Source organism: Drosophila melanogaster, chromosome 3L (genome assembly GCF_000001215.4).
Source record: "Drosophila melanogaster chromosome 3L".
Taxonomy (NCBI): domain Eukaryota; kingdom Metazoa; phylum Arthropoda; class Insecta; order Diptera; family Drosophilidae; genus Drosophila; species Drosophila melanogaster.
In genome coordinates this window covers 5,726,768-5,752,403 of record NT_037436.4, presented here as the reverse complement: position 1 = coordinate 5,752,403, position 25,636 = coordinate 5,726,768, and the positions used below count along the sequence as shown (strand labels likewise).

At 43.0% G+C, this 25,636-nt stretch overlaps 3 protein-coding genes across 18 annotated transcripts in view; 1 reads left to right on the top strand and 2 right to left on the bottom strand.

The window, feature by feature from the left end:
- Nucleotides 1–214: 214 nt before the first annotated feature.
- DnaJ-1 (DnaJ-like-1) lies at nucleotides 215–2,375 on the top strand. 2 transcript variants are annotated; one of them, NM_079212.4, is made up of 2 exons: nucleotides 215–558; nucleotides 804–2,375. In NM_079212.4, exon 2 carries the CDS (start codon nucleotides 811–813, stop codon nucleotides 1,813–1,815), a length of 1,005 nt encoding a protein of 334 aa, NP_523936.2. In that variant the 5' UTR covers nucleotides 215–558; nucleotides 804–810; the 3' UTR covers nucleotides 1,816–2,375. The 2 variants fall into 2 exon arrangements, with proteins under 2 accessions (NP_523936.2, NP_729086.1); NM_168128.3 differs by having other exon boundaries at nucleotides 215–2,375.
- Nucleotides 2,376–2,804: 429 nt separating this feature from the next.
- sif (still life) overlaps nucleotides 2,805–25,636 on the bottom strand; it is a 91,687-nt gene continuing 68,855 nt past the window's right edge. For 4 of the 14 annotated variants that reach the window (NM_001104048.2, NM_001347763.1, NM_001274519.3 and 1 more), the window contains 13 exons: nucleotides 23,762–23,913; nucleotides 20,768–20,964; nucleotides 17,795–17,965; nucleotides 16,484–16,678; nucleotides 16,310–16,418; nucleotides 14,241–14,420; nucleotides 14,041–14,178; nucleotides 13,831–13,988; nucleotides 13,388–13,765; nucleotides 13,070–13,298; nucleotides 12,678–12,960; nucleotides 12,197–12,300; nucleotides 2,805–5,936 (listed from right to left, as the gene is read on the bottom strand). In NM_001104048.2, the coding sequence (NP_001097518.2) occupies nucleotides 5,851–5,936; nucleotides 12,197–12,300; nucleotides 12,678–12,960; nucleotides 13,070–13,298; nucleotides 13,388–13,765; nucleotides 13,831–13,988; nucleotides 14,041–14,178; nucleotides 14,241–14,420; nucleotides 16,310–16,418; nucleotides 16,484–16,678; nucleotides 17,795–17,965; nucleotides 20,768–20,964; nucleotides 23,762–23,913 (2,380 nt within the window). In that variant the 3' untranslated portion in view covers nucleotides 2,805–5,850. Of the gene's footprint in view, nucleotides 5,937–6,003; nucleotides 12,301–12,677; nucleotides 12,961–13,069; nucleotides 13,299–13,387; nucleotides 13,766–13,830; nucleotides 13,989–14,040; nucleotides 14,179–14,240; nucleotides 14,421–16,309; nucleotides 16,419–16,483; nucleotides 16,679–17,794; nucleotides 17,966–20,767; nucleotides 20,965–23,761; nucleotides 23,914–25,636 lie in introns of those variants that run through there. The other 10 variants (NM_001104049.4, NM_168126.4, NM_079908.3 and 7 more) reach the window with 4 other exon arrangements.
- Nucleotides 2,805–25,636, bottom strand: part of CG46320 (uncharacterized protein) — an 85,479-nt gene continuing 62,647 nt past the window's right edge. The window contains exons 24-36 of one of the 2 annotated variants that reach the window (NM_001347802.1): nucleotides 23,762–23,913; nucleotides 20,768–20,964; nucleotides 17,795–17,965; nucleotides 16,484–16,678; nucleotides 16,310–16,418; nucleotides 14,241–14,420; nucleotides 14,041–14,178; nucleotides 13,831–13,988; nucleotides 13,388–13,765; nucleotides 13,070–13,298; nucleotides 12,678–12,960; nucleotides 12,197–12,300; nucleotides 2,805–5,936 (exon numbers count right to left, since the gene is read on the bottom strand). The gene's annotated coding sequence lies outside the window, so the exon portion shown is untranslated. Of the gene's footprint in view, nucleotides 5,937–6,003; nucleotides 12,301–12,677; nucleotides 12,961–13,069; nucleotides 13,299–13,387; nucleotides 13,766–13,830; nucleotides 13,989–14,040; nucleotides 14,179–14,240; nucleotides 14,421–16,309; nucleotides 16,419–16,483; nucleotides 16,679–17,794; nucleotides 17,966–20,767; nucleotides 20,965–23,761; nucleotides 23,914–25,636 lie in introns of those variants that run through there. The other variant, NM_001347801.1, reaches the window with a different exon arrangement.

Genomic DNA, 25,636 nt, shown 5'->3' with positions numbered 1-25,636 from the left:
AATAAGCGCTAATAATAATCGTAAAAGCATAAGAAGCATATAAAGAAGAGTCACCGCCAAAAGCATGCACAAATATATATAAATGGGGAGCGATTTAAAAACAGTGCACTGTGTTTAAAACATCGACAGCTATCGGTTAGCATATCGATATTGACATTCGCAGTCAAACGTTTTCGAGATACAACCCTAAAATCCGAGAAGCATCCAGAAATTTCGACGTAGACGAGGGCGAACCTATAAAATGAGGTTGACGCACGAATCCCGCTCATTATTAAACAAAATTTTGAAGAGAAAGAAACTCTGAAGTAGGGTGTGTTTTTAGTGCGCAAGCCACATTTGGTGGATAAAGAAAAAAGCGAAGAAGAACAATTGAATTGAATCAATTGCGAGAAAGAGACAAAACTCATAAATATTTAAAGAACATTGCCCCGTGAAAATATAAATAGTGTGAATACACAGTGAACAATACCAACAATTGCACTTTGCCATTGCATTTTGCACTTTTCCACTTGGATTTTTGAACTTTTACGGATTCCCAGACAATCGCTTACATTTAAGGTAAGCTTCGTTGGACATATTGCCACATGTGGGCGCATCGATTTGATCTGCTGAAAGAAGCACATCGGGAGCGGAGCTCTCGTTGATGGTGACTACATACGTCACTCGCGTGACAACACGGCAGTTGCACAACTGTGCTGTTCTGTGCTTCTAGCACTTTCCATCGCCCCAACCCAGCAAGCTGGCAATCAGTATTCATTCTAATCTATAGCGTTCGTTCGTTTGTGTTTCCCCTATATTTTCAGCTGAGAGATGGGCAAAGACTTCTACAAGATTCTGGGCCTCGAGCGCAAGGCCAGCGACGATGAGATCAAGAAGGCCTACCGCAAACTGGCACTCAAATACCATCCCGACAAGAACAAGAGCCCACAGGCGGAGGAGCGCTTCAAGGAGATCGCCGAGGCGTACGAGGTGCTGTCGGACAAAAAGAAGCGCGACATCTTCGACAATTACGGTGAGGATGGATTGAAGGGCGGACAGCCGGGACCAGATGGCGGCGGTCAGCCGGGAGCGTACACTTACCAGTTCCACGGCGATCCGAGGGCCACATTTGCCCAGTTCTTTGGATCGTCGGATCCGTTTGGCGCGTTCTTTACCGGCGGCGATAACATGTTTAGTGGCGGTCAGGGCGGCAATACCAACGAGATCTTCTGGAACATTGGCGGCGACGATATGTTTGCCTTTAATGCCCAGGCACCCAGTCGCAAGCGCCAGCAGGATCCGCCCATCGAGCATGATCTGTTCGTGTCGCTGGAGGAAGTGGACAAGGGATGCATCAAGAAGATGAAAATCTCACGCATGGCCACCGGAAGCAATGGGCCGTACAAGGAGGAGAAGGTGCTGAGGATCACAGTGAAGCCGGGCTGGAAGGCCGGTACCAAGATTACCTTCCCCCAAGAGGGTGATTCGGCGCCAAACAAGACGCCAGCTGACATCGTCTTCATCATTCGCGACAAACCGCATTCGCTGTTCAAACGCGAGGGAATCGATCTAAAGTATACAGCCCAGATCAGTCTGAAGCAGGCCTTGTGCGGAGCACTGGTTAGTGTGCCCACGCTGCAGGGCAGCAGGATACAGGTGAATCCGAACCACGAGATCATCAAGCCCACCACAACGCGCCGGATCAACGGACTGGGTCTGCCGGTGCCCAAGGAGCCATCGAGGCGCGGCGATCTGATCGTCTCCTTCGACATTAAGTTTCCCGACACACTGGCACCCAGTCTGCAGAATCAGCTGTCCGAGCTGCTGCCCAACTAGGCTAGAGCTGTGCCAGCCACACACACACACACACACACGCATATAATTGTTATCACTTTAGTTAAGGCCTATATTTAATTTACCGTACGTACTCGTAAGACAACTTAGCCTAACCAATTGTAGCCCTAAGCTAGTGAGTGTGCCAAGCGAAGAGCTGTAGATATTGGCCGAGGATGCAAGCGCTGGATAGGATTAGGAAAGAGAACAACACACACACACACACACACATAAAGCAGCCCGTGTAGCCCGTTTCGTGTTGGAGACTGATCGATTATTAGCTATTTAGCATTACACAAATTCCATAAGTTGTTTTGTTTACCGCCACATGAATCGGTGCCTCAACATCTTATACATAATAATCCCAAAACAAAATATTAAATAAATGAGGTATTATAAATTTAAAGTAACTAACCATTTTTCAAGCAAAGCACATTTTCGGCATTCCAACACGGGGAGGTTACATCAGTTAGTAGAACACTTATAGATTTATACGCCGTAAGGACATAGTACGTTTTAGTACCAATTCTATTATGTTATAAACAATAAAATTACTTATACACACATCAAGTGTCGTTTCTGGGTCAGTGGGTTGCAAGCATTATAGAAATTGCTAGATTTCACGTGGTGGCAATCAAAATGTGGTGGCTAAAACCAAAACAACATGTATTGCTGGCAATTTCTTCTATTTTTAAATATATATAACTAGCGCGCCAAACAATTCAAAAGTCTCCACATGTGGAAACTTCCAGAGGGCAACACGCCACCTGGCGTGTATAGATCGTGTGTTACATTTCAAAAACCATCTGGCATCACTGGCAACGTTTGTTTAAAACGTCGAGTGGAAAAGATGAAATTTAAAATAAAATCGTTGTTTAAAATCCTTTTTCCAAAACCTGAAATCCCCGAAAGCCAAAAAGAGAATCAATAAAAAGAAATTCCATGTTAATTTTATTTTAAATTTCACATTTTATTTTCATTTGTTTTCTCTTCAAAAGGATTTCGTAATTTAATCATTTGTCACACATTTTCACTATCCTTATGTTGAGTGTTAAGTTGCATTTGCAATTGTATAATCATTGTGTATTTCTTTTTACTTTCTTTACTGTTGCATATTTGTTTTTTTTTTTTATTCTCTTTTTCAAAAAGTATTAACATCCATTTCATGTTCGTTTTTGTTGTAATATATTTTTGTTCTTCTTGTTTGCAGCTGCTAATTAGGTTTACAATAAAAATTGAATTTCAATGTTGCTGTCTGCTGTTGTCCATTCGAAAATGGCAACATTTGTTTCCAATCCTGCTGCATTTTGCTATTGATTTCTGTTTCGAATTTGGTTTTCGTGTGTGTGTGTGTGTGTGTGTGTGTGTGTTGTGTGGCTGACTTATAAATTGTATTTAATATGCAATTGTTACCCTCGTTTTTCCTGCTGCCTCGTTCGCTTGTCGAAAGGAAAGTGTGATAAGAGATACATGTACATATAACTAACAATACGCTTAAACAAATCAAATATCCGATAACAATTTGTTAAAAGAGATTCCAGTGCATTGTGTGCACGTGAACTTAATTAAATGAGTACATTCGTTTGGTTCTCAAACATTCGTATAATAGTGACTATGTATGTATATATATTTAATAAAAATGCTTTAAAAATAGTCAAATGCGTACAAAAAGTTTCACGCCACGTTCATTCGCCATCAAATGAGTTTCATAATTTAACTATTTCATTTCGCTAAAGTCTTCCAACTGACTGTTGGTTTTTATTGTTAATCATTATAATTATTATTTATGTACGTTGCCTCTGTCGAACTTATACAAACTGTAAAAATTATGTTAAAATGTTGTGATTTGGTATTTGGTAAATTTCTCCTTGTTTTGTCCCGTGTTTGATTAGCTTTCATCTTCATAATCATCCTCATCGTTGATGCGATGATGAAGATCTATCATTAGACTGTTGTATACATTTAGAATTTCTATTTACTCTCCACATCATATAGCTGTCTATGGTCTGTAGTTTCAATTATTACGTTTTTCTTAGTTTTTCTCATTGTTTAATTCGAGTTTATTTTTTGTATATTTAATTCAATTTGATTGGAAACCTAAAAAATGTTTTGATTATGTTTCGATTTGTTGCTATATGGTTCAATGAGTTTATGACGTTTTTCTGAGAGTGGGTGGAGGGGGGGGGGTGGCGTACAAAATGAATGAGTGTGAGCAATGCAACTGCAAGTACACTGAAAAAAAAAAGACAATTGCCACTCACACGCACACTGCTGTGTGTGCGGCCAGTAAAATAAACAAACGTTCAGCAATTGGGGATTTCATTGTTCCTGAATCGAATTAACATCCAAGCTGCATTCACAACCAATTAATTATTATTTCTCATCTGGTAGAATTTTTTCATTGTATTCGATTATATATTTGCATCGTCTGGCTAAAAATTCGTCCTACAAAAATTGAAAACCATAGGGTATTGAGACGTAGGAAAATCAAAAGTATCCTTTAATCGAGTTCTCGAAAACTGTGCCTTTGTCTATGGGATTTTTTTTTTTTTGTTGGGCTGGGAATAGGCTTCCTTTGTTTAACTATATCGATTCGCGTGTGTTTGTTTCAAAGTGTTCAAAGTGAAGTTCTTAATTATTATTGTAATTCTGCTAGAAGGTGTTGTCTTTTTTTTTATTTGGGTTTCTTTTGCTTTTTTATGCTTATGTACTTTCATTTATTTGGTTTTCTTTGCATAGTTTTATAGTTTAATTTAATGTTCGCCCGCTTTAACGTGTTGAGTTTGCTTTGAGTTAATTTTTGTTTGCTTGTATTTGCTGATTGGATTCTTTGTGGAGGCTGTTAGCCCAATTTAATTGCATGGAATCATTTGCTTCGTTATTATTATTTCGGTTTCATTTAGTTTACCATTTAACATTTTGACTAAATTTTTGCTATTTTTCGTTTATGTGTATGTGTGGATTTTGTATGGTATCTTTATGTATTTTTTCAGTGTACTTCCTACGAACTAAACATTTTCATTGCTGTTTTCATTTAAATTTTCTCATTACGCTTATGAGTGTGTTGATTTGCTTCAGTTTGTGTGTGTGTGTGTGTGGCTTAATTGGCTAAAATGTTTTTCATTCAACCCTTTGGTTTTGCTTACTTTGCATTTGACTTTTGTTTCATTCTTTTTTCTTATATTTTTTTTTGCAAATCTCTGGGGTCTTCGTTTGTTTTCTTTTTTATAATTTAAATTCTCTAAGCCTAAATACTATGGTTGCAATTTGTTTACGGGTTTCCCTCCTCGTCGCTTTGACAGCTGCTTCTTCGTCTTGTCCTCAATAAATGTATGTATTTAAATCGAAATTTACTTTCAAGTCTTTTCAGCGACAAATGCATTTGAATTTGTTCTCGTATTTCTTAATTTTGTTAAATCTGTTCACTTAGTTCATATTAAATTTGCTCAAAATCCTTCGCTTTAATTATGCTTTTATTATATGTTTTGCACTTTAAATACAATCAATATAAATGAAAGTCTTCTCTTTTGGTTTTCATTTATGCTTTAGGTTTTGTTCCGTTTTTTTTTTGTTTGTTCTCTCTTTCTAAAAAGGATCTGTGACATCCCTTTCGTGGTGCTTCTCCCGTTTAAAAACGCAAACGTAAAAAATGACAAAAACTCTTCGATGTTTTATCCATTAAAAAAGAGCGAAAGCAAACCGAAGCCAAGCATTCTTCAAAAAACAACCACATCCATTCACCAAACACCGATGATGGCCGGTGATTCAATGCATCTTCATATCGCAGAATTGAGCTTGAAAAATGCTTTTGGGTTCGCCTGCTTTGAACTTTGAACTGCTTGCTTCTGCTGTTTGCATTCTGCTTTTGCTTTCTGCTTTCTGCTTTTGCTTTGCTTTGCTTTTAGCTGTTTCTGTTGCCGTTGCCTTACACTTGATTAGGTAAAATTGAGAAATCGAACAGAGGATTTGAAGTTGTGGATTAAGAGTTCTTATGCTTGCTTAGCTTGATACTAAACGTTTTGCTTTGCTTTTTCTGATTTAATTTTTCACATCGTCTTTGCGGGTTGTTGACTGTGGATCTGTGCCTAAATTTATCATGTCTCGTGGTTTCCACACCGGGGACCCTACAATTAAATGAAAGAAAAGAAAAGATACAATGGAAACCATATATGAAAAATTATGAAATATTTTCTTTTCGGTTTTGCACAACTTAATTTGTAGATTTGGTTTTTATTTTTTCTTCTTTTTTTTTTTGTCAGATAGAAAATATAGATTTAGAGATCAAAAGAGTTAGAAAGAGCAAGTGGGCGGAGGGTAGCACCTCCATTTGGTTATATACAATTGTGTCGAACAGATTTGAATAAGTAAATGGTGGCCAATTCGTATTCGTTTTGGTTAAAAAGCATGCAAGCAAAATTTGTCGTTTAAAAAATATAAGCAAAACTAATTATTGTATAATGTAATGAGCACTACTTCAAGCGTCTGGTTTCTCTACTTGATATAGTTTTTGGCGGACGGGGGCTGGGTAGTGGGAGTGATTAACAGCTAATTCAACTAATAACTAATATTTGCGATTGGGGGTTCATTGAATAGAGAGGGAGTTGTGTTGGCTAAAATGTTGACATCGCTTGGTTCATTTTCTCGTTTGCAGATAGTTTAGCTTTTATTTTTTTATTTTTTTTTTGTAAAGAGCTTCAGTTAAGACTATGCAATTTTTCCAATTTTCGATCAAAAGTTTTGCATTTTATGCCAACATTTTCCGTTCTGCCTCTTCTGTTTCACGCGTGTGTCTTCATTAAAGGACTCCAATTTTATTTGCAAAATGATAGCGAGAATTTGATGTACATATTTATGCGGATGGAAAATGGGGTGTTTATAATTTAGAAAATTATGGTAGTGTAAGTGGTGAAATTGAAATTGTTTCGAATTTCAGTTAACCCACTTGCTAATTTGGAAATTAGTTTTCCAGATGCAAAAGTCAAGAGCGTGATTCAAAAATGATGGATAAAGTTGTGCATAGATGAGAGTTTCATAAAATTCAATTCAATTTCATTTTGTTTAGCTTTGGCATAGAAAAAGTTGTACGGAAAACAGAAAATTAAATTTCTGGAAAATAATTGCGTTTCAATGTGTGAAAAAATGCCGAATAAATTCTGAATACTGGATTCTGGATTTGTTGGGGGGGTGGTGAGGAGTTGAATTGAGTTGGTGGGGCTGGTGTGTGTAACCATAAGACATATATAGTTAGATAAATATATATATATATATATATGTATATATATAGATCGATTATAATGGACTTGGCATTAGCATTGCTCTCTTTCGGTTGGCATGGCATTCAGCAGTACAAGATTTGGCATTAGATCTTCGGCACACTCTGTCATTTAATTGTGATATTGATAGAGAAAATGCAAAACGTTCAAATTGAAGTGGGGAAAGTTGCAAAGTTCATTGATTTCGATTCGAATTTCGATTGTTGAGTTTTTTTTTTTATTAATCAAGCGATGCCAACTAATAATATCAAGTGTTTGTAACAGACACAACAGATACACAGATACGCTATAAAGAGATACACACAAATGCATCGAATGGGCGGGTAATAATACCTATTAACTTAACATGCCTAATACTTATATCTCCAACTTCATCTCCGACTTAAGAGTTACGACTAAGTGTATGTATGGTATGTCTAACTGAGTTCAACATTATTCGAGTCAATTTTCCATGTGTTTTTGGGATTTTAGTTATCTTTGAGATAATTGTGTGTAGACAAAATGAAATATCACCCGTTAAATTGTTTAATTACTAATTCAATTCAAGTACTCATCGTTCGTTTGCCTAATTACAAATTAATATCGCACTTACCTGCTAAGCAACTACTAAACAAACTTAAATGCATAACTAATCGAGGGTATGTTTTCTTGAATCGAGAGAGGATTTTCTTTGGATGGGCCAGGAAATCGGTGCATAGACTACACACATATATGCATTGGTGTCCTCTATCTGTCGCTGTCCTTTAATATTTATTTACTTTTGCGTACTTTATGTATTTACTTTACTTTCGTTAATTGCGTTTCGATTGGTTTAGTTAGCTTAGTTTTAGTTAGTTAGTTAGTTAGTTGCGTTACGTTCGGAGTTCCCATTATTAGTTATGTACTTTAGTTTGGTTTTTACGAATTTGATTTTGAAGTTTGCATTTAGTGTGTTGATTTTTCGATTATTTGTTTAGTGGATTTCAGTGTGTTTTGCGGCCGTGTGTATGGGTTGTGCACACAGTAGTTTTTTACTGCTCCTCTTCAATGCTCGCTTATCTTTATTTAGTTTGCATTTATTTTCGCGTATTTTTTATGGATTTCGAGAGCTCCAGTTTTTAGTTTCGTTTAACATTTATGCTGTCCGTATATGCTGCTGTATATATATATATGTATGTATATGCCACATTTACGATGTATATTTTGATTTTTGTGAATATTTGTTATCATTTCTTGTTTTGATTTTGCTGCTGTGAAGCCCAGTGTAAACTGTAAACTGTAAATGTTCTTGAAGCTTAAACTTATTTATTCTGACTATGCTCTTATTTCGTTTGTTTTTTTCTATACTGCTTTGAATTCTCGTTACAACAACCTGAAATTTGTTTGATCTTAACCGTTTTCTATATATTTAGTCGAGAGTGTTGGCGGCTTGGATTGGAAAATCGAATAGGATTTTCCGACCAGCGCCTCGAAAAGGGAGGATATATATATGTATGTATATATATACGCGTATTTCCAGAGCTACCTAAGTGTACATATATATATATATAATATGATTACCCATTACTGAACATTGAGGTACGACTTACGATTATCATTCTCTGAATACATTCCCATTTTGATTTGTATCCATTTTATTGTATGCTTTAAATATGCTGATTTAATTGGAATGTGAAACGGAAATGGTGGAAAACCCATGCGGAAAATGCTTTATTCGATTTGCCCGTCGAGTTTGTATATGCATGTATATTTGTTTATATCTATAAAAAACCTATAAAAATCATATAAAAACCATATGCATATATGCAAATTATTTGTCACAACATTATTGGTACACACACCGATGCCCGATATAGCACAACACGTGCAAATTGGCAAAATTTTCTAACTAACTAATGTTTGATTTTGTTTTCGGCTAGTTGTCCTTTTTGTCCTTTATGTAAATAATCCCCATATCGATAGGTAAACTCTTGTTAGGTATATTTAATGTTAACCCCTGGAATGTTGGCCTTCGATTCGACCCAAAGCCCAGCTCAGTAGCAGATTCATGTCGCCAGATGGGTAATTAAAAAAATTTTGATTTCATTTACGGAAGTGACACAGTTTCCACCCCGTCTTTCCGCCTTTCCATCCCACATAGCTAATAGTTAGTTAGCTGGCGAACTTTTTGCCGAACTTTTTAGCTGTGCTCGCTGTCTTTTCGTTTTGTTTCTGCTCTTGGCTGTCTTATTTCCCCATCTATATGTGTTTCAAGTTGAGTTTGCCATTTGTTTGTCTGCCTGTCTCTTAGTACATAGTTTACTTGAGTGCGAGTATGAATTTCAACTTTAGTTTTTAGTTGCTGCTGCTGCTGCTGCTGCTTCAGCCCTAGCTACTACTGCTCTTTTCTGTTGTTTGCCCTCGTAATTACGGCACTTGAGTATTGTGTGTGCAACGCGGCGTATACGTAATATTTCTACTTGCCACCCGAGGCGAGCGGAACTTCCGCCATTTTGTTCGTTAATGCGTGTGTTGGTGGTTGGTTGGGTGTGTGAGTGAGAATGTGGGCGAATGTGTAAATCACGGCAAAATGTTCGCGCCCAACTCGGCTGCAACTTAAATAATTAACTGCAAAACGGTGGCACACACCCATTATGCAACCTTTCGCCAACCGGGATTAGTTACCCACCGTTTTAACCTTTGATTAGTTTTCGGTATAAACTACATATGCTGCGCTAAAAGAGCTAGCTACGCTCAGGTTCGGTGACTTATGGCTAACACTTACACAACAAGTACAAGGAATGGGGACTTCGATTGGTTATGTTGACGTTGGAGCTATTTTCATCTAGTTTCAAGAGTGCCTTTCTTCTATTACCTATGCTCGTGGTTTTCTAGTAAATAGATTGTATATAGCCTGTAGGCTAGGTCTTTATTTTGATTTCAATCCCTTGTGTTGGAAGTTCGTGTTCGGTTTTTGATTACTTTCGTTTATAGTTTGCATTGTGAGTTTACGTATATGTGAGCTGAGTTCGGTTAAAATTAGTTTGTTTGAGGCATTTCGGGTTGTTCGTCTGTTATCTTTGGTTTCAAAATAGTGGAGGTCTTTTAGTGGAGGTCCTTGAGTGGCGAAGAGTTCCCTTACACATGGATCTCGAAGTAGTCGTGACAGTCTACACAACCGCCGGGTGCCTCGGAGGAGCCCATCTCGGGCACGAATCCTATTCCCCCGGTGGCCGTCGGCTGAGCACTGACCACCACCATTCCACGTGGCGTCTTCTTCCGCGTGCGACTCTGCCGCACGCGGGACTTATGCTAGGAGGGTCTCTTCTGGTACAGACAGTCGATGCATGTAGTGTACTCCGGTGCCGACGAGCTGAGTTGGTAGCCGCCCTGCGGATCATGCTGGCAGCCAGTGTATCCTCCCATCTCCGGGGCATAGCTCATATATTGCTGTTGCTGCTGCTGCTGCTGTTGCTGTTGGTGGTGCATCGGCGGCTGATGCAGTGGTTGTGGTGGATGACGGGGCAAGGGATCGTATATGGGCTGCGAAGAGAAGGTATTCTCAGCGGACTGCGATCGCAGTGGCCCAGAACTGAAGACCACGTAGTTACGGTCAGGGGAAACCCCATATGCCCTGTGTCCGTAAGAGCTGCTGGTGGTGGTGCTATCCCTGGAAGTGGAGCGCTCCAGGGATTTGCTTAGCCTGCTCCTGCTACTAGTGCCACCGCCATATCGTCCAGTTGGTGCGGCAGCCACATAGTGATCACTGCAGGTCTGGTTGTCATACACTGGATAATACTGATAGGTTTCCTGGGCCCTAGGCCGTGTGCCCGTCTCAAAGCTGCCGTGGGCAGACATACTCCTCTTACGACTGCCATGTGGTACATCCAAGTTGTGATCCGACTCGCCGTGGCTATCGAAGCTGCTGCGAGGGGAGTGGCGCAGACAGGAACTGCTGGTCATACCGCGATCGGGCGACAGGTGATCCATACTGCCTCTGGGTGAAACCCTTGGCGATAGAGTCTCCACGCTGCAAACATGCGATGGTCCGCCCTTTTTGAGACAGCTCCGATCTGGACTCTTCGACTTGGCTGGACTGGATGGTGGCTTTAGGATACCAGGATCCGGTCCTGTGGTGTGCTTCAATATGCCACCGCCTTCGGAGGAGCGGCGAGGACTCGGTGTCCGTCGGCCGGCCGACAGGCGATCCTGTGAATTGTCCCTGGAGGAGCACACACTCAATCGCTTGCCCTGGTCACTTAAACTGGTGCGAGGTGACTTAATCTTGATAATCCTTACAGGCGAGCTACCCTGGGACTTGCACCGATCTGGCGATATATATATCTGCCTTCTACCACCTTTAACTTTGGTGGAAGCTGGACGCTCTGGTGACTTGGCCTTGAATATCTTGTCCACCTTTTTGTCAATCACCACGATATGCGAGGCCAACGAACTGGTAGTGGCCTCCTCCTCCGTTTCATCGCCCGATCTTTCCGAGGGCCCAGTTGTGTTGCCAGTGCTATCTGATTCAGTGGCTGGCCGGGAGGGCGACTCAATATCCACCACCACTGTCTGTTGTGTATTCTCCACTATGGTCTGTGGCTCCGGCGAGAGGCTAGAGTCATTCTGCTGGTGATCGCCAGTATCTTCGGCCAGATCCTGCGGATCGAAGGCCTTCTCGCGCAGGCTCTCCATGTAGGCCACAATGTCACATGTGCCATCGGTCAAGTTCTCCTGCTCGAGGTCACTCAAATGCTTGTCCATAAACCGGGCTGTGGCGTCCGTCTCAGTTGGGTTACGGTCACGGTCACGTCGCTGTTTATGCCCAGATTCCCTGGCCTGGTCCGACGGATGCTGGTGGACGACGGCCACCTGCTGGGAGGCGGCCAGTCGTTCCGCCTCGCTCTCGAAGATCTCAATCACCTCGATATCCTGCTTGGGCGACTGTCGCGGCGATTGACGCGGCGACTGACGAGGTGAGGGATGCAGGGAGTGGATTTGGGATTGGGTGCGGGACTGTGTCTGATTATCTCTGGCATCAGAGGCGAATAAGCTACCACTACTACCTAGACTTAAGTTAAAGGAGGCCGCCACCTGGGCGGCATGCACCTCCGACTCCGACTCGAGCTCCGATTCATCCGGGCTGGGCTTACCTAGGTCCTTCATCAGCACCGGCTGGTAACTGGCCGGTGGATGCGACGATTGAATGAGGCGCGCCTGGCTGCCGGTGCTGCCCACCGAGAGCGTCGATGTGGTGCTGCAGGATTGCACATTTCGTGTGTCAGAGATGCGGGTCGAGCATTAAGAGAAAGGGATAAGTTCACAGGGTCAAGCAATAGTCGAGCATACTTCGAGGAACTATAACTTTGGCTGGATATTCTCAGACTGACTGGATTAAACGCAAGTTATGAATAAGAATTTATATCCCCTTTTCAATGCCAAACGATAAAAACTCTGAATATTAAAAAGAATTGTTAATTTTAAAATTCATGGAACTGTTTAGAAATGAAATAAACCAGTAAATGCTTATATTTTATATAGCAGTAGCGATTATTAGTTGCATTGGCTAAATCCAGTTAGTCAGCAGAATACCAGTTAGCAGGGGTTATCAGTGGGAGGATTAGCCGGACTCACCTCAACGTCAGGTGATTGGGCGTTCGACCCAGTGTGGCCTTGGGCCTGATTGTGCCCTGCTGCGAGTCCTCCTCGCCCTCCGATTTCGTTCCAGGATCGATCCTTTCGATGTCCGAGCTGTGATGGTGCAGATGTGGCTGCCTGATCGGAGGCGGCGGTGGCTCCCTTGGATGCGGATGGGGATGTGGGTGGGCATGGGCGTGTCCCTGCTGCATCAGCTGTTGCTGTTGCTGTTGCTGCTGCTGCTGCTGCTGATGAGGTTCTGGGGAAGAGCAGGTGATTTCTTTATGGTACGGCGTGCGATGTCAATGATGTCAATGATGATAACAATGATGCATTGTTAGCAATCTTCTCGACAAAAGCAAAATCATCTGGAATAGACATCAACTCACCTGTAACATCGCCCACCGTCTTGCTGCGACCGCGGAATCCAGCTGGCTGCATCTGCTGGCCGTGGGTGTGGCCGGAGGCGTAGTGGACCACGCCCACACTGGGTGGCAGGTCGTCCGCCTCCTGGCTGCCCGACAAATTGTCGTAGTCAATGTTGCCAGCCGAGTGGCGCTGCGAGCCGGACTTCTTCTTCGGTTTGCCCAGAGTGTGCGAGCCATGAACGATGGTGATCTGAGGAGCAAGATGGCATAGTAATGTTTAATATTTATATTTTATATATATAAACATATATACAATGATTATGTGTAAGTATTGTTTACCTGCTGCTTGGGACGTTCAAGCGTCTGAGAGTTGCCCGGATAGCCCATGCTGCCCATGCCCTGCGAGGAATGGCCGGAGACGGAGCCGGAGCTGCCGCCAAAGTTCTTCATCGGAATTGACATGTTCCGGACGCTTTCGCGGATAATCTGGCGAATGGTCTTCAGGAAGGCGTTGCGGAAGTCGGCAGTGCTGTTGGACAGCACATAGACCTTCTCGGAGCGGCGTTGCAATTGGGAACGCAGATGGATGAGCTCCCACAGGAAGTGGGAGTCCATGTCCTTGGCCGAACTGGCGCGGACTTGCACCTCGGTCACGGGTATGAGCACCTGGTAGCGAATGATCTCGACCTCATTGGTGGCATTCTTGCTGGAAACGCCCTGTGATATGCGTATATATAGATTAGCTTAATATTTGTGAATAATTTAGTAGGTTGCTGTATTACCATCAACTTCTTCTTTTGACGCAGTCGCTCCTTGCACAGGAACACCACTGCCGACTTAAACACAAAGCACATGGCATGCAGTTCCAGTCCCTTCTTGATCTTGCCCAGAAAGTCCGAGATGTTGAGCCATTCCACTCCGCCATAGTAGAGCAGATCCCCTAAAGATTTAAGTAAGTAGAAATTCACAATAATTGTGAACTATTTATTTACCTGGACTTAGATCAATGGGTTGTTTGCAAGACTTCTGGTGCTGCCGGAACAGGTGATCGAATATGGCACCGTACTCCTCGTGGATGCGTTGCATCTCGTTGATGTGCTCGGCGACCTTTTCCATGCCCTTGAGTGCCTCTGTTCGAGTTGGAATCCATGAGTACACATATACACAATGGATGCATTTGCCAGATACATACCACAAAGATGCACATGCTCATCGGCCCGGGTGTCTGTGAGGTTGCGCATCTGCTGCAGGAGCAGTGGATACTTGAGGATGCGCTGAATGGGCTTGATCAGATACGATTCCAGGGTGCTGCTATGCTGCTGCTTGGGATTCCTGGCTGCGAGGAACTCCTGCAGGGCGTGATTGCCCTCGTCTGTTTGAATGGCGGACAGAGATGGAGATGGGTAAAAATTTAAATGCAAATTGAGACATTTGCCAAATGATTCGATTTCAATGGACGCTCGTTCGAGTCGGTGTAATTAATTGCAACGTTGGCCCATTAGAGTCAATGCTAGACATTCAGGGGGGTATTGTTCCGTTGCATGGCGCACAAGGATATGCAGTTACAGCGGCTATGACAGCGTCACAACGTCGACAAGAAAATGTCATTAACTTGTTCTTATTGTCAGCCGAGCAGCTTTTGATAAAGGCAAAGTCAAAGCCTGTCTGCAGCAGGAAAGGCAGCTGGATGGAGATGGAGCTTCAGCCGGAGCAGATTTACGTCTAATAGCGTCTGTCGTTGGCTGCTTGTCCTTCTGCCTGCCTGCCTGCCTGGCCGTCATTCAGCCATCCATCCAGCCCTCCAATCCGCAACAGGATTCTCCTGCTCTTGCACGTAACGAAGGCACTTAAGTGCACTTCTTGCTATAATTAATTATCCTTTCAACTTTTTGCATAAAATTTCATGCAACAGCCGGGCGCAGTGGCATCACCCACCGCCCGCCCCCTTCGAGTGGATGATGCTTGCAGGACTTCTACACCCTCCTCCTGCCCTGGTTACCATGACTACACCTTCCCTCATTGATTGTAAATATTGCGAATACATTTTTTTTTTACCTCCAACGCTTTTGATTAGCTGCAAATCCCAACCCATCATCGTGGCACAAATCAATGTGCTGCTGGCTGCTCCCAACTTCCATCTGGCCATCTAGCCATCTGTTTGCTCGAGTGTTTTTAAGCTTAGACTAAGTCTAATTTAATTATGACATGTTGTCGCGCCACAGTAGCCTTTTATCCGGCTCACTGCAAGGCGGGCTTAGTGAAAGCGTTGAAAGTGGTGGTAGTGGTGGTAGTGAAGCACCCAAGTTCCACCACCTCCAACTCTTCGCAACCCAAAGGACAGAAGTTCTGGAGCCCTGGCATAGTTTTGGGTCGCCATTTGTAAGCGTGTCATAATTCTACAAGTTTAATTAACAAAAGATACTTGACAGTTGCCGCTGCTGCCACTGTTGCCACTGCTGCTGCTACTGGCTGCCTTGGCATGAATATGAATATGCTGCTGCCACCACCACATCACACCCTTTTTGGGCCCGGGAGTTTGCCTTTAGTTTGCGGTTTCCACTTTGGGGGTGTCGCCATCTCCGTCGTCGTCGGCATTTGCGGTTGTAATTATTCATTTAACTTGCAAATCATTTTAAAGTGGGCGTGTGGGCGTGGGGCGTGGGGCGCGGGGCGTGGCACAATTGAAGCGAATAGTTTGCCAATTGTTCGCTCTGTGGGTTCGGATGGGTTCGCTTCGGTTATTTGACTTTTACAAGTTTCTTGCTCAACTGAAACTCAAATAGACTTTGACGCTTGACGCTGATTGCAATAGTTCGTGGTATGTGTGCTCGAAAAAGGCTAAACACACATGTACAGTGCGTTTCATGAGGGTAACGCACTTGCAAATTTGATAAAGCAAAACTTTCGGACTCTAAAGTAAAAATACTCAAGTGTTTCAATTGAAAGATGCAAATATATATTCCCTGGTCACTAACATTGTTACTTCTGGTCAAGGATACATGTTAATTTGATTTTTTTCAGAGACTTTCACTTTCAATCTTGTAATATGCAAATACACATCTTTCGATTTGGCTAATAAAAGTTGTAATTTAATTTTCTCAACATTTCCCTGCATCTTGTGACTGCTTTCTTTTGCATTTATATTTCGCCCTCGACTGTCGCCCTGCTGATGTATGTAAATGAATTTGATGATTTGTCCGGGGGATTGGGATTGGGATTGGTATTGCGGGTAATGCTGAATGATATGGGGGAAATACTCACTCGGATGCAGGACTTTCTGCGCCTTGCTGTGACTGGCACAGAACGAGGAGTAGAGCTTGAAGTGATTGACGTAGTACAGGAAGGCCGAGCCAATCGCAAAGAGCACATTCTGCGAATCGCAATGAAATGCCATTACTATAATGCAACACTTAAATTACCATTTGCGAAACGCACTCTGAACTGGCCGCAGTGCTCGAACTTGTTGAAATCCGGCTCCAGGTCCAAGGACTCCTCCAGATTCTGCAGGAATTGGCGCTGGAATGTGACGATCTCGTGTATGTTGCCGAACAGAGCGTTGATCTCGGCATTGGACAGGAATGTCTCGCGTTTCATTGGCTCCAGATAGTGCTCCAGCAGGTTGTTTAGGTGCTGCAAGGTGAAACGAGAGGCGGACGGTTCAATAAAGCCCAAATGATAATACAGAAATTAAGGCGAAGTACTTCCATTTTTTTCGCTTTCTAGGGACAAAAGCGAAAATGCATAAATTAAATTAAAAAATCAACGACCGACGACGACGACTCTGCGCCTTTGCCACATTGCTACCACACCGCCCTTTTTGGCCACAACAATTCCCGGCGGAGTTGGCCAGCAGTTATGCTTGGTTGGAGGAAACTTTTTAGTTTTGCCAACTGGCGCAAAACATGAAACAAAAAAGAGTGGAGAAATACTGTAGCATAGCCACAGGCGCGCGCTTTCATTTGGAACAATACTTCCGGGCATCGGGGGTGCGGTGGGCGGCGGGCGGTAGGGCGGTAGGCGGTATGGCGGAGCGGGCTATGGGCGGGCCGGCAGCAGTCTGGTCGCTCGCCACAGATAAGACCCGGAGACTTCGTCGTTGCCGCAGCGGCGCTTTACATAATTTCTAAATTATAATAATTATTTGTATACTTCCTAGCCCAGACCAACGAAAACCAGACTTGAAGCTGGCTTAAAGCAAACAGTGGCAAGGAGATTGGGATTGGGAAACAGAAGTAGAAACAGAAGCAGAAACAGAAACAGAGAAACCCAAACAGAAGCCGAGCGACACAGTTAAAGGATTAAAATTTGCATTTTTAATTGCAGGCGAACTTTTTGCCGCCCCACTCTAATGAACACAGGTCGGTGTGGTCGATTCTGGGATTTGCATTTAAGTTGGAACTGGGCACACTGAAGAAACAGAAGTACTTTCAAGATAGGATCAGAAATATTTCATTATGCTAAGAAGCAATTATGAAAACCAAATTAAAATCGAGATAAACAGTTCGTATTAATGTGGAAATACAAATCTTTTGAACTTTCTTAAGCTTTGAGAGATATATAAAAATGTTTTGCTTTAAAATAAAACGTTGTATTCCAATTTTTGTTACAAATACGATTTTGATAAAATAACCATCTACAAAGATGTGCCACAATGGCCGACATTAATTTCTACAGCATACTTTTAGAAACTTTCAGGGTTCTATTCTACAGATATCATATATGTATTTTTTCGCTGTGTAGACTTACCTTCACATAGGTGCGTTCCGTGTCCACCAGCTCCATGACGACTTTGCGCAGCTTCTCCGCATCGGTCAGCTGCCGTGATGGTGTTAATGCCGTGGTCGACACCGATGAGGTGACCGAGCCGGTTGGGCTCGATTTCCGCGTTTCCTGGGGTGAACGACAAAATCCGGTAACCTTAACACGGTTCACAGGTCAGGTTCAAGTTGTAGTTGTTGTAACAGTGGTGTTGTGTGGTTGTTGTTGTAGTTGTTGAGTTGTTGAGTTGTTATATTGGTGTTGTGTTGATTGTTGCATGATGAGGAGGAACAAACCCAAAGGACGAACAGAACGAAAAGAGATGCGAGCGCGTGAAAAGGAGACACAAAATAAATGACAATAAACAAAAATGAAGTTAGCCATGACAGAGATAGACAAGAACAGTGATAGTTTATAACACCAAGGGGGTTGGATCTAGTGGGTGGTGCCAAATGGGTGGGTTATTCAAAAGGGGTTTGCACTGGGTTTTGGGCGTGGCAACAAAGCCCGCGGCCACTTTAAGGAGACACGGAGACATCTGCGGTTCTAAATGACTGTCACGTCCTTGTCCGAGTTGTTGGTGTTTTGTTCTTTGTCCTCCAAGGGTGTTCGCGTTGTTGGTGTTGCGGCTAAAGTGTTTGTGGGTGGGTCTCAATCTCAAGTCCCACCATCCCCCTATACCGAGATAGCAACGAGATCTGTTGGCCATGCCACCCACAACCTTCGCCCTTTCTCTGTGTGTTTGCGGTTACAAGCACATTTGGCACTGACAGTTGACGGTTGACATACACAAAATACATACGGACATGTCGTTGGCCCATCCCATATGCTGTGCCCCCCATAAAGCACCCTACTTTTGCATTAAGACTTAGTGGCGGCAGAGACTTTCTTCGTGGCCCTTTCTCTTGGCTTTTCTCCTATTTGCTTAGCTCTTCTGCCTCACCTACTTGTGTCTTTGTAACAGTACGAGAAAAAAAGTGTTAAATGAAGCATTCCTGATAAATTGACTTAGCAAAAGGAGCGGCAAATGAATTTGCATTGTAAATACCTAAACAAACAGAGCTCCGAGCTCAAGACCTTGAAACTTGCAGAACATGTTAAAACTAAGGATTAAAAAACGTGGTAGTTACATCGCATAAAACGATGTACGAAGAAGTATATAACAGAAACTATAATTTGATTGATTAATAAAAACTCGGAATCCTAAATCTTGCCGCAATATCCATGTGTCACGTTGTCATCACTAGGTCTTAGTGCCGTCTCTTTCCCTTCCCCACATTTCCCTCTCTTTCTGACCTGCTGCAATTGCAGTTGTCATTGTTTGGCGCTCTTGTTGCCCGGCATTGTGGAGACGTTTCACTTTTATGCAGTTGCACTTTATGTATTGTTAGTGCCCTCTCTTTCCTCGGCACTATGCCCCTCTCTTTCTGCCATGGTTCCCTTGGCTGTTGCAGCTTGTTCTTGTCTACTTTTAACTGTTTTATTGTTCTGCATTCTGGGGCTGAGCTGAGCTGCGCTTCTGATTTGCATAAGCCGACCCAAAAGCCAAAACGGCAGACAGGGGGCAGAAAAAAAAAAACATGAAGTGGGTGGTTGGGGCTGGGTGCCTTGCGGCACGGTGAAACAGGTGCAACAACAGTGGCAACATCTGCGGCAGCTTCTGGCGCTGAGTGCCCACATTGTTGCCGCTGGCCTGGCCCAAAGATGAAAAATTTGAAAATGTCTTGAATTTTGCGCCCAGCCTCTTCGTTTCGTCCTGTGCGAAATGTCAACTTGAATTAAAAGGATTCCTTATATAACACAACACAACACCTACCCCGCACAAAAGTCCTTCGCCCTCAATCTCTTTTGGCTCCCCTCAGTGTGTTTGTGTGTCACAGTGTTCAAGTATCATTAAATGAAGTGGGTTTCTGCCAGTTTCGAGCACACTTGGGGAAAGCATATCCAGAAAACAAAGTGCATTCTGTGGCATCTTTGCTTGTTGTTCTATCTGTCCCGTCGCGCCCCCTGTCTCAATCCCATCGTCTGGCCGCCACCCACTGAAAAAAAATTAGTACTCATTATGATAGGGAACATATTAAGATAATGCTCAATGTGCTTAACTCGGCATCAGATATGCATGCCATATGAACTTGTGCATTAAAATGAAGTGGCACATTATTCTTCCATATTACTTTTAACATTCCATCTTGAATACTTTTCTTTCTCTGTAGGCATATCTCTTGATATTTTTATGCCTGGCACATTGCTATCCATGACGTTTATTGTTTGCTGCCTGGAGGAGAAAGAAGCGTCGCCGCGTCAGAGGATCTCGTCCTCTTGGCGGCACTGGCGACCCAATAGGCCAAATTTGCCATGACATCTTGAGATGTGTCGAGACACGCCCTGGGGCATAGAGCTCTCGGAGATCTCGCTTCCTGCTACGAGTGTTTCTTGCCACATCTTTTTGTGCAAATTTCAATTTGTGCACATTTCAATCACAAGTGCTCATTGGGGAATGGAGGAAGTCGGCCTTCCGAAAGCCACGCCACATCAACTACTGTATACAACCCATTCATATAGTCCAGCCCCATCCTCATACTTATTCTCATCCACACCCAACACAACCAACCACACCCACCCACCCACTGAATGTCGTGTTTGGCGCTCGTTTTAATAGTTTCCGTTTCCGCTTTGCGAGTTCAAAGCAATTTGATTTGCCTTCCAAGTGGCAGGTTCCTGTGGGACAAGGCTGGGGGGGTAAGTACATACTAAAAGGGGTGGGATTTTGGGGCCGTGCCGGGGGTCATGGGGGGTCGAACAAACGAGCGAGGGAGCGAGAGGGGAGAGGTGGGAGTTGTGTTTGCGTTTGGTTGTCCCCATTCCAAGTTTTCCAGCTTCAGGAGGTCATCCTCCTGACACCAACCTCCCTCCACCTTCCTCCTCGTGATCATACCAACGATTTTCGGGCACTGCACTTACTTGCTCCGCGGTCTTTAGCAGATTCTCAATCTCAAAGCTGCTCGTACGCGACGTTGGCTTGGCCACGCCCAGTCCGCCCACGACCACGCCTCCCACGCCGCCCACCGCCAGCTGGGCGGCCATTGCGGCAGGATCCACAAAGGAGGTGGCCGGCGAGCTTTCAGCCTCCGGCGAGTACAAATCCTTGCTAGTGCCATCTGAAAATTGCAGGGGAGATAAGCGAATGTTGTGATTAAGTATTATTACTACTTTTATTATTATTAGTTTTGCCCTGCCTCGTAATTAGTTGAGTGTGCCGTTTGTATATATTTGTATATATATATATATATGTGAGGGGGTGTGTGTTTAAATGGCGCCTGGAGAATATCGATTAAATGCTCGTTTTTTCGGTTATTTGTTGCTTGTTAATTTTAAATTCCATGTTTGTGCAGTAAAAACGGCGAACGAAGGAATTTTAATACTGGCGAAAATGGCACGCCTTCAGCTCCCTGCCCCATCGCTTTTTTTACCCTGCCTCAAAGCCGAAAGTAATAACGACAAAAAACAGCCAGCAGCAACAACAAGCTGTAATGATTATTGCTGCAATGTGTTTGCCACAGCGTTCACACGCTAACGGCAGAAAGAGAAGGACACAGGCGGCGGGAAAGGGACAGAGCGAACCACGCTCTTAACCGAAAAAAATTTATGGCCCATACATATGAGACCCACTCACAGAGAAACTCACTTGCACTTCCCAAAAAAGAAACCGCAACTATTTTCGGAATTTTTAATCTTACAACATAGAAGCGGCAATTTCTTCAAGGCTGCTTTTTTTTCTGGGCCAAAAACTAGCAAAGATCCAGCTAGACCGCAAATACTATATATATTGTTTTGAGCAGCCAAAAAGTTGCATAAACTTTTTAAATGCATAAACAAAGTTCGCAATCTCAAGAGTTCAAAAGTTTGGATCCTTAAATGAACATTTGAGTTCAAAACTTTACATGTTTAAAAGTGCATTCAGCGATCATATTCCAGTTTAGAAACCTGCATTGTTTTTGAAAATAAAACATTTCTTTTAGATTCATTTTATGTTTGGCCGTTCAATTGCAGTGTACTTTGGTATATTTTTCTTGTGTAGTAGAAGTAGTTTTGCCGGCACCCGGGAAGCGTTTAAGTATCATGTCCTTGAAGACCGCCTTGGTGTCCTGGTGTCGACCATTCTGTTGTCTTGGCCCTTCTGCATGCAAATTTGCTGGCAACAAATTTTATGAACATTTTCCCTAAAATTTGACACCACACACACACACACACACCCTGCGTGCGAGTAGTTATTGGAAATTGCCGTCTTATAAATTTCAGTTTGCGGTCTCCTTTTGCAAGCTGCACGTGTCCTGGTTGTTGTTGGGTTGTTCTAGGGTCCTGGCAAAAGCCTGAGCTAATAACTCGTGGACGTGCCAAGCCGAATTTGTCGATGGCAAATAACTTGGCCAGTTTTAGTGGCTTTAAATAAAGTAAGACTTGCCGTTGTTTATGGCAGGAAGATACGCTCGAGAAGCTCTTAAGTTGGGCCAGTTTTTTGTTTTTCTTCCTGTTCGGTTTTTTTTTGTGCCAGGATACTAAACAACTTGGCACAGGTCCTGCATAGTTTCCTGGGGGTTAATGATCCCTTGAATGTTTGCGAAGTTTCTCAAGGAAATCCGACTACTTTTTTTCGCTGCGTTAACTTGGCTGGCTTAACTTTTCGCAATTTAATACAACTAATTGGCTTGATGGCAGCCAAGGTATCAATGAATTCGTTTTTTCTTTATGGAGAACAAACTTAATTGAAAATTGGTGGCTTTGGCAAAAAGTGGGAATACTCCCTGTAATCAGTTACTCCGCTTTTGTGCGCTTTTGTTTTCCCTTTAAATACCCTTCTCTTCTTTGGCAAACTTTTTTAGCCACCAGGATGTGTGTCAACAAAAACAAAAAAAAAAAAAAGAAGAGAAATGCAGAAATAAATATTAATACGCGCACACACACATATGCGTTCGTATAAAGAGAGTCGTTTAATTTCTGCTACAATTTTTGTTTTGTTCGTATATATTTTATTTTAATTCTTTTTTTAGTGTTCGTTCTGTGCCTTTTAATTGTTTGCCGCAACAAAAAAGTTTCATTTTGTGTGCCGCTGTTGTTGTGGTTGTTGCTGCTGCTGCTGCTGCGTTTGTTGGCTTTAATTGTTTTGTGTTCTTAGCCACTTCGGCTTTTTGAGTGCAGCGCAGCGTGTGTGTGTGTGTGTGTGTGTGTGTGTGAGCCCTCGAATGTATGCTGCAGTTTGTAATCCTGTAATTATGTAGTTGGTTGTTGCGAAACGACACACACCCACACATGCAAGCGCCTCTCGTTCCCTCTTTACTTATTGATGTAATTGTTGTTGTACATGTTGTACACCCACATTCAATGGCTCTCTCTCTTTCGCGCACTCTATTGCCATCTCTTTCACTAGCCGTTGTCTAGAGCCAGCATTTAATGCGACTCAACTCAAAAAAAAAAAATGAAATATAAATTACTTTAATGAACTTTACAAATTCGCATGCATGCCCGGAAATGCGCTTTTTCGTTTCCTGCCACACACACACCTACACAAACGCACACATGCATACACGTGCATGGATTCAGGGATAAAGGATAAAGAGAGCCAGAAATACAGGGACGACGCACCTCAACGTCAAGGCTCGTAAAACCGGACCCCAAGCCGTACATACGGATACGGACACGGAACTGCAACCATAGCCGTGATTAGTATGCTTTTGTTGTACGAGCGGGGCTGATGAATGCTGCCTGTGGTTTGATCCCCACTTTATCCACACCCCCCGCCCCCTTCAGTTTTCCAGTTTAAATGTTTAAAAACGGCCGAATTCGCACACAACAATTTCGAGGTTACCCGGGGTAGAATTCTTTCGATGCATTGGCCACTGGGCTTTTGCGAATCGGGAATTGGGAATTGGAATTTGGGCATTGTGGGGTGGTACTTACTCCAACCGGGGGCCGGAACAATCAGTCCAGTTATCATCTCCTCGCTCATCACCGGCGGATCTGTGGGCGGCGGCGGACAAACCAGCGAGTCAATCATATCGTCCGTAACCCTCATGATCCCCACTAGATCTGGTGGCTCCGTGCGCGAGGACCTGCGGAATGAGAAGGTAATGGTTAGAAAAAGAGCAGATTATCGTCGGGTGAACTAGGTATTTGCATAATTTTCATTGCTAACCCACTTGATAAGGGAAAAAATGTTAATGCTTAACCCCACACACACACATGTGCGCATTCCCATGACATGCGTATTAATTAAGATGTAAATTAGATGAGAAGAAAAAATATATTTTAAAAATGCGATTTCATCTACAACACGCTGCATAATATTTTCTGTTTTACTCGTAAAGTGCAAATTTGATATTGGATTTAATTGCTAGACATTTGAATCCAAGGAATGGTATATACCTTACATAGTTATACATATCTTCCTGGTAAATGCATTACGCAGCATTTAAGTCGCCCATTTTGCAAAGTGTAGTATTTGCATAATTTCCGTTTGTGACCCACCTGACAAATCCAAACAAATGAACGTGTAGCGACACCTGGAATGGATTTCGGACTACCGACTACGGACTGTGGACTGCGGACTGCCGTGACCTTTTTCTGTGTCAGTGCGCGAAATTAGCAAAAGATGCGGAAAATGGCTCCAACGTGAATAATTTGAATGGACGACCGACTGACTGGGTGTCGGGAGTCGTGGGTCAGGGGTCAGGGGTCACGGTACAGGCAGGAACGGGCGCATTTGGCTCTACAAACGCTTAGCACAAAAGCTTTTCTGTTTTCGTTTGCCATAAAGAGAAGCTAATTAGGCTATCAAAATGCCGTTCGGCTCGCCCGAAAGGTGATGCAGTGTGGATGGCGCTGTGTTTTCCTAGATTGGGGTGGGTGGGGGTTGGTTTCGGAAAATTGGGTGGTGGCGCTGGGTGACTGGTCAACGAAACGGAACCAGGGAAGCCAAACGACCACGTTCTAAATGCATGGCATGCGAGAGAACGTGAAGTGGCAACGTGTTTGGGTTACGGCTTGTCTCCCCAATTTTACCCGTTTTCCAAACGTTTTTCTTTCACCCTGCACCTCTCGTACCCCCCACCCCTCCCTAAACACCACATTTACCAGCTGCGGCTTGAACTTGTTGTTGACTTTGCTGAAAAACTATAAACCAAAAACGGTTCGTGAATGTATGTACATGGAACATTTTTCGGTTCAAACATCTAGCTTTCTTTTTTTCTACTCCCCTCCACTTTCTTTTTACATTTTTTCCGATTTGTTGCGAAACAATTTCTGCCATTGGTTTAGTTGCCCACTTTTTTTTTTTGTTGTATTCTGCTCTTTTGGCTGGAAAACTTCTTATGGTGTAACATCATCAAAAATTGGCAAAGCTTGTCGATTGTTGACATTCTGGGCTGTGTGAATTTGATGTGGCTTGTGGCCAGTTGGTTGAGTGATGTCAGAGTTAGAAAGCTCTGCACGAAAATGTTTTTAATTAACAACCATCAGCAGCTGCAGGTTTCGGTTTTTATACAAATTTTATTTTCAAGCTGGCATTGGACATTAATGAAAGATTTCGTTACTGCCCGGAATATTGCAATGAAATTAGGTAAAATGTGTCAGTCAGGCGGTATGCCTTCAACTTTATGAGCCATATAAACGGGGAAATGAACACAAAATGTCCAAACAATGGTAGAACAATGGCCAAGATATTGCATTACGCTGTCACAGGGCGCCCTAAAGCTAATTGACAGTCTGGCCTGGTCGGATGACTAAAATAGTTAATTAATCTGTGTAACTGAAATTTAAACAATGGCCATCGTGTGC